The sequence below is a fragment of the Lontra canadensis genome, unplaced genomic scaffold (assembly GCF_010015895.1).
Source record: "Lontra canadensis isolate GAN:19392208 unplaced genomic scaffold, GSC_riverotter_1.0 scaffold65, whole genome shotgun sequence".
NCBI lineage: Eukaryota > Metazoa > Chordata > Mammalia > Carnivora > Mustelidae > Lontra > Lontra canadensis.
The window spans coordinates 1,034,658-1,044,655 of NW_022631059.1; the positions used below are offsets into that span (position 1 = coordinate 1,034,658).

The window sequence follows — 9,998 nt, forward strand, 5'->3', positions numbered from 1 at the left end:
GCACCGAGCTATAGCTCAGCAGGGCTGTGGGGCCGGAGCGCGCCCCCCGTGGGCACATCCCGGGTCCTGACCGGGGCATGTTAACGCTTGAGCTATGCTCGGCTGGTGCCTGTGCGCCACAGGCGGGCCTGCCGTGGTATGGGCTGGGGCCCGCAGTCGGGGTCAGCTGCTGGCACGCTGCTGCGTTGAGTTTCCTTCACGCCGGGTACATTTTAAAAGCCAAGGACTTGAGGGCATCTCTCGCCAGCCCTTGCGGTGAAGAGGCGCCCCAGTGGGTGGCGGAAGGCCCTCCCTGGAGGTTCTCGGCGAGCAGCCCTGGGAAGCATGCGGGCCGCTCCCTGGATGACCGTCCCGGGGCCCGAGGGTGAAGACGAAGAAGCTGGCCTCTCGGGCCCGGGGGGAGCCTCCAGTCGGTCACCAGCGTAGAAGCTCGCGTGCACGACGTAGCGTAAGCAGAAGCGTAGGGTCCCCTGGTGACAGCTGCGGGTGACTCTCGCAGCCTCCCTAGAGCCGGGCTAGGGCTCGTCCCACTGTCTCAGCGGCAGGGTCCGCAGCGGGTGAGCTGCCTGGGGAGCAGGGTGGAGGCCGGCGTGGAGGCCCCGCCTGGGCAGGGCTGCCAGGAGCTGGGCTTGGTGTGGAGGCAGGTGCGGGCTCCCCGCGGTGGACAGGCGAGGAGACCCTCCAGCAGAGCCACGGTGGGGGCAGCCCAGCCAGCAGAAGGGCGGGGGTCGCATCGAACGCTTCTGGGGTGACATGGGGACGGGGGGTGGGGGGGGCACCTGCCTGGTCTGCTGAGCGTGATGGGCACTGGGCACCCGGACGCGCTTGGTGACGGCCACCTGCACTCCTGAAGCCCCCACGCCACCTGAAGGGGCACCCAGACGACCACAGACTTCTGTCCACAGTAAATACAGGACCGGGCGGGGGGCCTGCGAAACAGTGAGAGAGATTCTGCGCATAAGCTTTTAAAGACTTTCTAGTCTAAGGGGTTTCTAAATCTAACCCCATTTAGCATGTATTTTTTTTGTTTTCCTGATACCGTTATTACCGTTAGTCCCCATGTGTGTATCTTACACAGTTCCCCAGCCACACAGCCTGGAGCCCCGGCCAGGTTCTCTGCCTGACCTGCTTCACATACCCGCAGCGGGACTTGGTGCTCTCTAGGTCCAAGTGTTCGTGTGTCCTGGTTTCGTGGTGTGTGTGTGTGTGTGTGCATGTGTGGAAGGCAGGGCACGTGTCCTGGCGTGTCGTGTGTGCGCGTATCTGGAAGGCTGGGCGTGGGCCCGTTTCTCCTGTCATGGAGGTCCCTGTCCTCACGGAGTCGGTCTCTGTGGCATCCCTTGAAAGCACAGGCCTGGTCCGGGACGGGGGTGGCGTCCCTCAGCAGAACAGCCAGCGGACTCGAGCAGGCGCCGTCCGGCGAGCGCTGCCCGCAGCCTGGCGGGGGCACCTTTGACTCCCACCGCAGCCCCTTCTCCCAGGGGTGGCCCGCGCTGCCCACAGTTGGCACTTGCCTGGGGTCGCACACCCAGTAACTGGTTGTGCCCAGGTCTGCACCTCCCCTGTCTGTCACGCTCCATCTTTGTGCAAGCGCACAGAGCACAGGCCTCGGTGGACACGGGGCTCTGGCTCCGGCGAGCCTCCCCTCTGGGCAGGCGGCCTGCTGTGGAGGCAGGATGAGGTTAGGGTGGAGGTGGCGAGCCTGTCGCAACAGGGCACGCCCGCCCTCCCTGAAGCTCGGCTGGCGGAGGGTCCCTCCATCCCTAGAGACAAGCTACAGGGGCCCTCACCTCCTGGACTCGGGCCCCGTAGATGTCCACGTGGGATTCTCCCCCAAACTCCTGCTGACCATGCTTGAGAAGCAGGACACAGAAGGCGCCTAACCTGGGGACTCCGTGTGCACCTGCCCCTCGGCCAGTGCCGCGTCCTTCCCCAGCGTCACGCTTCCGTCGGTAAACACGGAGCGTGTGTCCACACGTGGCCGCTCCCGGCCTACACACCGGGTGTCCACGCAGCATGTCAGAACAACCCAGAGCACGCTCCGCTTCTCTAAGGACGTTTCTGTCCGTGCGTATACACAGCATGTGTCCACTGGAAACGCCAGGCGGTCTTGTTCTGTCACACACGTCATTCTTAATAACCGGGCGGCCCAGTTTCAGAAGACCCCGGGAAAGCCCGAGTTACTGATCCAGCTGACGTTGGACGTTCATCTTACGGTCCCCTGTCGCCCCAACAGGGCTGGACCGCGGGACTCGGGAGTGCGCAGGCCCCGGCCCCGAGCGCCTGGTGATGGCGTTGGGCTTCTAGGAGTGTGTGCCGGGGGTCTGGGGCCAGGAGCTTAGTGCAGAGGGGGATTTCCTGGAAGCCTGGAAACCCACGGTGCCATCTTCTCCGTTCCCATCTGCCTGCTTTCTAAGCTAGCTGGCAACTTCCGTGAGGTGCGGTGTCCTCAGGTAAGCGCCCCTCGGTTTTCCTGCGCGCGTGTGAAAGAATCCGGGGCTGTGCACACGTCCTCACGGTCAAGCAGGCATTGAATTCAATGTACCGCTCTTTCTCCTTCAAAATCAATAAAAGTATTTCCTGGAAACTGGTCACTGTTTGTTTGAATTTGAACTGGTAGCTTCGGTACCTGCCACAGGCCCACAGGGAGGGAGGACGGAAGTCTCCACTTACTGTTGTAACCCAGCACGACCCGCTCTGGGCACGTAGCCCGGACGAAGACACACAGCGCTCCCCTTTGGCCGGAAAGTGCGCTGAGCCCAGTGGCTCTTTCCGGGTCTTAGGAATTCAAAATTGGAAAGAGAAGAGTGCGTGCGTGTGTGTGCGGTGGTCGTGGTGGAGGGTCGGGGAGGTGTATGGTGTCTCCCGTGTATTTGCCACGTCTCTTCCTAGGCAAGTCCTCCTGCAGAATTAGGGTCTCTTAACTCCCACACACTTTCTGTTGAGCAGGAGTGAGAAGTTTGTCCTGATGGACTCAGACGAGAAGAGTTTTCATTTTAAAAAATGAGTACCAGATAGCGTTGGGGGTAAGGAGTGCGCTTGCGGGTGGTTTCAAGCAGTTTTGTCCCGTGCTGTGTCAGGCTTGAGGTATGTGGGGGTCGTCCAGGGCTGTACTTCCCGCCCCTTCACTTCCCTGGCCTCCCTGTTGCTCAGCACGCAGGAACCCCAACCCTGGTCTGGGTCTTATGTCGGGAAGTCCGTGGACATGACCGTGCAGATGTCCCCAACCCCAGTCCCTGGGTCCACCCACTTTCCTGTACGGGTCTGATTCTAGCTGTGGACACTGAGGCTAGAGAATGCCTCTACCACAGAGAAAATTCAGGAATGCCTCCGTACAGCTAAGGAGGCTTGTGCGACACATGCAGTGCCCCCTGAAGACCTTCTTGCTCCGGCATTTTGGAGCAGGTGGGTGCAGACACCCTTGTTCCCAGTGATCACTCCTCTGGAAATGGAGGACGGCGTGCTCAGCTCAGCTCGTGTGGCAATCTCCCCCCCACCTGGTAGCTTGTTTCCGTCGGCTTTATGAATTGCAAACCTAACCACCCTCAAAAGGGCAGTGGGTAAGTAAGCAGCTCTGCTTCTAGTAATGGACAAAGGGAGGAATTTTGCGAAAGCAGAGAAGCAGCTCCATGCTCTGGGCTGGAGCCCTCGGTCTCCACACCGCAGCCAGTGTGGTCACCACCGCCGCCACGGCAGCTTCTTGGACACCCTCTCCTCTCCAGGGGAGCGCTGGGCAGTGGGCAGGCCTGCAGAGGGCCCTGGCTGCGAGGGGGACGTTCTGGAGGAGAGCCAGATCTCTACTGCCTCCCCAGGGGCGGGCACCCAATTGCCCTTGCCACAGTCACCCTACCTGCCGCCTGCCCTGTGGCAGTAGAGGGCATGGTCAAGTCTGGGGGACACCCCCAGCTCAGTAGAGATGGATCCTAAGGCCCAAGACAGATGAGTGAATTCTGCTGCTTATTTCACGGACGTCCGTCACTGCCAACGTGCCAGTTACACTCCAGATAGTCGCGCACACAAGTCCGATGATAAGATCTGACTGCTTCAAAACACACATGCATTTTTGGGACCACCCAGTCTGAATTTTAAATACTTGGCAAAATTCAGAACTAACACTGATACGAGTCGGAGCTTCTTACAGATCGCTTACAGGTCACTCGCGGATTTGTGCAGGTGAGGGTCGAGGGTCGAAAGCTACTTCGTTAGCTGCCTGTGTCCGGAGAGCTCGCTGTTCTCAAAACAAACGCAAATGCGGAGTAATGTAAGCACCGTCTTGGCTGTGATGAGTAGGACAGCCAAGGCTGGAGTCTACAGGGCGAGGCCGAGGTCCGGGTGTAGCGGTGGTTTTCTCCAGCCAGCACGGGAGACCGTGGGGTTAGGATGGAAGGGTACACGGCACCAGAACCGCACAGCAGGTCTTCCTGGGTTTAACACAAGGTCTTCGCTGTCGCGCACAGCTCACTGGCCTGAGACTTGGCCCCGAGCCCCGAGCCCTGACGGTGTGTCCGGAGGTGGCATGGCGCTCTGCCTTGAGTGTGGTCTTGAGGACTCCCCTGCACAAGACTCCCCAGCCCTTGCTCACACCCACCCACCCATGTGGCTGAGCACATTGCTTCACTTTGGCTCAGATGTCAGGTTCTTCGGGGAGAGCCAGGCTTCCGGAGCTGCCGTCGAGCGTGGCTGGCAGGTCCAGAAGGGCCGCGAGGGCCATTTTAGCAACTGATCGTACCCAAAATGACCTGAGTAAGCAATGCAACTCTCCGTAAATGGCTGTTACAGTAAAAGAGCTGCCATTCTGAGTGAAACTATCGTTAACGCATGTTAATTAGGAAACAAACGTGATAGATTACCCCTCACGTCTGCTGGGCAGAAACAGTTGGGTAGGACACTCGGGCTGGGCTGCCTGGCCTTCCTGTGTCTACTCCCTCCTGTGCCAGCGTCTTCCCTTCCTGGATACGTGGCTTTTATTGGGGACCGGGGAGGGGGGCAGGGAGAGGACATTCCGGAAGCGGGGTCTCTCATGAAGGTCCTGGTGTTAGGAGTGGGGGTCTTCCGCAGGCATTTCCACTCTGACAGCCGTGAAGCGGGAGGCCCTTCCCACACGGGAGGGAGGGAGGGTAGCACCGTGCTGTGTGCGCAGAGGCTGTCTCCCCAGCTCAGACCTGACTTTGCCTCTCAGGGGCTGGATGGGCCATCTACCACCCTTGTGTGCTCCGTGCGTCAACCCAGCTCTATTGGAATTTGGGAAGATTAGTAGACATTTTAGAATTACATAATGATGTCCGAAAACAACTGTTTGAAGACACGTGTGATCATCTTTAAAACCAGAAAGAATGGGAAGACAGTACTGATTTTCAGTAAGTGAAAGGTGGCACATACAGCAAAGATAGGTGTGTACTACGGGGACGTTGGCTTATCAGTGAGTGTATACAATTTGACTTTAAGTATCTTTCACTATTGACAAATTTTTGTTTGTGTATCCTTTCTCCCTAAAATTACTCTTTTGTGACTTGGGGTTTTTTTTGTTCCTCTTTTGGTATTCTGGATTTATGAGTGTGGGGTAGAGAATCATTATTGAAATACTAACATTCCTGGAAAGATGTGCGATTTAGAATGGAATAATCTTTTTACTTAAGAAATGATTATGTTTAAGAGCTGTCCTGTGCCCAGAAACCGCAGTGTCTTCCGCGTGGCCTGTTGTCCCCTGCTGGTTTTCTGAACACTCTGGGCTGCTTGTCTCAGCGCCGGCCTGTGCTTGCAAAGACTGTGAGCATCTGGTTAAGTTAATGTTAATGGAGCGTCTCTCTAAACCCAGAACATTTACTTCAGCCACTTCAGTCAGCCCGGTCCTTCCCGTTCACCAGAACCTGGACGCCAGCAGCTGCTGAACTTCCCTAATGGCGTGTGCGGAGGTTAGCGTCGTAACCAGGCTGTAGGCCTGGCCCTCTGCTTCGAACCTACAGCTTCATTTACGTAGTGCAAATCCTTAGTTAAGAGGGGACGGGCCTGTTGCCTCTCTGATGCGTTAGCAAGAGGCAAACAAAAGAACACAGCTACGATTTTGTGGCAGGTCCTCCTAGTACGTCTGTGCCTTACGCCCTGGGGCTTAGCAGATGTTGACGGGCGGTTGCATGATGGCCTTCCCCATGCCCTCTGTCACACTGTCACTTCGGCTTTGTATCTGAGGTTTGGATCTGTAGCGTAACTTCTGACAGTCGGTGTGAGTTTACCCCGGGAGCTGGGCCCTGGGCTCTGTGGTTGTGCTGCGGGGGCCGGGCCGCCGGTCAGTGTGGGCTCGGACCCACGGTCTTTGGCAGCAAGCACTTCAGGTCTTCCAACCCTTGACTTTACTTTGCCAGGGAGTCCCTTCCTCCTGCCTGCCGAGACGCGCCCACTACCGCTGTCCGTGGGGTTTGCCCCTGAAGAGCAAAGGCTGACGTTAGATTCTAAAATGTGCACAACCGTTTTTGTTTTTCAGGTCTTGAGTCGCCGCGTCCCAACATAATCCTTGGGTTAGTAATCTGCCAGAGAATAAAGCGTCCTTCAGGTGCGGGAGAATTAGATAAAGTAGAGGAGAAGCGGACCCGCCCTCAGACCCAGGAAGAGACAGAGGTTTCGGTGTATCCCAAAGTGTCCGTGGCCCCACAGTCCGAGAGGAAGCCCCCCAGGTTCCAGGTGGGCTCCGGGGACATGGCTGTGAGCACCACACCCCCGGGGACTCCTCCACCGCCGCCCCCGCTGCCGGAGCCCCCTGCCGCGTCTGCTTCGTCATCCGTGCTGAAAATACTGTCCTCGCTCAAACCGGGAGCCCCGAGCACCGTCCCCGCAGCGCCCGCCGCAGCGGCTCTCCCGACGGCTGCTCCTTCAGCCAATTCCTCTGCCTCCAAAACAGCCTCACCCCTGGAGCACATCCTGCAGACGCTGTTCGGGAAGAAGAAGTCTTTCGACCCCCCTGCCAGAGAGGCCGCCGAGTCGGCCCCGGCCTCCCACCCAGGCCCCAAAGCCAAGGCGGACGGCGGGCTGCCCGCGGCGCCTTTGCTGGATCCAATCGTGGAGCAGTTTGGTCAGTTCTCCAAAGACCGAGCCCTGGAGGACGAGGAAGATGACCGACCCTACGACCCCGAAGAGGAGTACGGTCCCGAGAGAGCCTTTGGCGCTCAGCTGGAGCGAGGGAGGCGCCCCGACGCGGAGAAGGCCCCCGAGACCGCCGAGCGGGAAGAAGTGGCCTACGACCCGGAGGATGAGACCATTTTAGAAGAAGCCACAGTGGCCATCGACGACCTGCCCAACCGGATGTGTGCGGACGGGAAGGGCGGCGCGGCGGACAGGCCCGCTGAGCCCGTGGCCCCCGGGGCGGCCCCCTCTCTGGTGGAGCAGCAGCAGATGATCGAGGAGCTCAACAAGCAGATCGAGGAGCAGAAGAGGCAAGTGGCGGAGCAGGAGGCGGCGCTGCGGCAGCAGAGGGCCGCCGTGGGCGTCTCCATGGCGCACTTCTCCGTGGCCGATGCACTCATGTCGCCACCCCCAAAGGCCTCCCTGCCTCAGGCCGAGCTGTTCCCGCAAGAGCAGCAGCCCACGGGCCGCCCGGCCGCCCTCCCCGGTGCCCCTCCCGCAGCAGGCCCCGGCTGTGACCCACGGCAGAGTCGGGACCCGCGGCAGGCGCGGCGGCTAGCCGCAGAGCACTGCGAGAGTGAGGCCGGCTCCAGGCCCCCCGCAGCCCGTGAGGACGGTGCAGAGGCTGCCCTGACCGCCAAGCCAGATGGCCCCAAACACGAGCCCTCCCTGAGCCCGGCCGCACCGCCGGCAGACGGCGGCCCAACCCCAGCGGGCTCAGGCAGCGCGCCCAGACCTGCCCGCAGGGTGCTGCTGCCCACGCCCCCCAGCTCCGCCTTCCAGCCTGGCTTCCCTCTGCAGAGCGACACGCAGAGTTTTCCCTCTCCGGGAGCGAGGGACCCTTTCTCAGCTCCAGTGTGTGCCGCTCAGGAAAAGTACGAGGATCCGAGAAATGCTCAGTTTGCTGAAAAAGGGGACCCCCCTGCGGTTGAAGCCGAAGGAGACAGAGAGCCGCCATGCAGACCCGGTGAGGGGGCCGCCGCGTTCCCCTCAGCTGGACAGAGAGGAGGAGCCTCTCTGCCCCCATCTCAGGGCCAGCGTGAGCCAGCACCACGCACGTTTGGGACATCGGGGCTTCATGGCCCCAGTTTCCCAGGACCAAGGGTGCCAGCCCCTCCGCTTTCAGAAGAGAATATCGTTTCTAATAGCGATGGGCCACGAGGGCCTCCCCCGGCCAGATTCGGGGCCCAAAAGGGACCCATCCCTTCCTTGTTCTCAGGGCCACATGGGCCCCCTCCCTATGGGGACAGCAGGGGTCCCTCCCCTTCCCACCTTGGGGCGCCCAGAGGATCAGCACCACCCCAATTTGAGGAGCGAAAGGACCCCCACGGGGAGAAAAGAGAATTCCAGGACGGCCCCTACGAGGAGATGGCCGGCCCCGCCCCTCAGTTTGAAGGAGCTGCCCAAGCCCAGTTCGTGGGAGGTCGAGCTGCTGCGCCGTTCCAGTTTGGAGGCCAGAGAAGGCCTCTGCTGTCCCAGTTTAAAGGACCCCGAGGGGGTCCCCCTCCCTCTCAGTTTGGCGGTCAGAGAGGGCCCCCCCCCGGCCACTTTGTGGGCCCGAGGGGGCCACATCCCAATCAGTTTGAAGGACCCAGAGGCCAAGCGCCAAATTTCATGCCAGGACCCAGGGGGGTTCAGCCTCAGCCGTTCGAGGAGCAGAGGGTGAGCTCTCCGCCCAGGTTTGCCAACCCCCGCGCGCCCACACCCCTCCCGTTTGGCGGACCGAGGGGGTCTGTGCCCTTTCCCGAGAAGAGCGAGCCCACGCCCCCCCGCTTCCACTTCCAGGGCCCACCGGCGCCGGGGCTGAAGGCAGCCCCCCGGCCGCTGCTGGAGCTGCCCAGTCACCCGCCGCCACACAGGCCCGAGCGCTGGGACGAGGCGCCGGCGCAGGGCCCTGAGTCCGAGTTCCGGGAGGGCAAGGGCCACGACTACAGGAGCCCGGCCTTCGAAGGGCGGTCGAGGGAGCGGTTCGAAGCGGGGCCCAAAGAAAAGCCTCTGGATGAGCCCGAAGCCGCGCCCGAGGGCCGGCCCGGCAGGGCCCTGGACGAGCGCCGGCGCGAGCGAGGGCGGCGCTGGAGCCGGGAGCGGGACTGGGAAAGGGGCCACGAGCGGGGCCGGCACCGCGACAAGGACCCCGGCCGCGAGTGGGACCGGAGTCGGGAGCGCGGTGCCGACAGGGACCGGGGGCGGGAGCCGGAGCGGGCGTCCGAGTGGGGCCGCAGCCGCGAGCGCAGCAGGAACCGGGAGCGGGAGCGCCGGCGGGAGCGGGAGCGGTCTCGCAGCAGGGAGCGCGGCCGGGACCGGACCCGCGAGCACGGCCGGGAGCGCAAGGACCGCAGCAAAAGCAAGGAGGGCTCCCGGGACCCGAAAGCGGACGCCCCTCGGGCCGCCACTCCCGCGGGGCAGAACTAGTGGCCGGTGGCGGCTGCTCCGCCCGGGTCTCCCCGCGGCCGCCCTCCGGAGCGCCGGCGTGGGCGTCGTGGCGAGCGCTGAGCTGGGAACTTGGACGCAGAATAGAATACCCCGGACTTCAGAAATTACTGTAATGTTGTGTCTAGTGGTTTCTTACAAAATCTCACGTCTTTGCAACTCAGATGCTTTTTAAAAACTAAGAACTCGGTATTTCCATTTAAAATTACTGAAATGGGAATGTGTCTACAGAAGCATATTGCTTTTTCAGATTATAAAGTTATCTTTTCCAGTAACTTGATTATAGTAAATTTTAAGGGAATTTCCGTGGACCTTCGAGCCATACCTGTACTGAGATCCGCTCTGTATCTGTTTCTGAAGGCTGCTGTCGCAGGCCGGCTCGCACCAAAGCCTGGGGAGAAGGCCGCGCTCCTCCCTGGGGTGTGCGCAAAGACAGAGCTTTACAAATGCGTGTT

The 9,998-nt window shown here is 60.9% G+C and overlaps 1 protein-coding gene across 1 annotated transcript in view; it reads left to right on the top strand.

The window, feature by feature from the left end:
- DIDO1 (death inducer-obliterator 1) overlaps positions 1-9,538 on the top strand; it is a 31,385-nt gene extending 21,847 nt beyond the window's left edge. The window contains exon 16 of the mRNA XM_032878827.1: positions 6,479-9,538. Within this exon, the coding sequence (XP_032734718.1) occupies positions 6,479-9,525 (3,047 nt within the window). The 3' untranslated portion in view covers positions 9,526-9,538. The remainder of the gene's footprint in view (positions 1-6,478) is intronic.
- Positions 9,539-9,998: the final 460 nt, after the last annotated feature.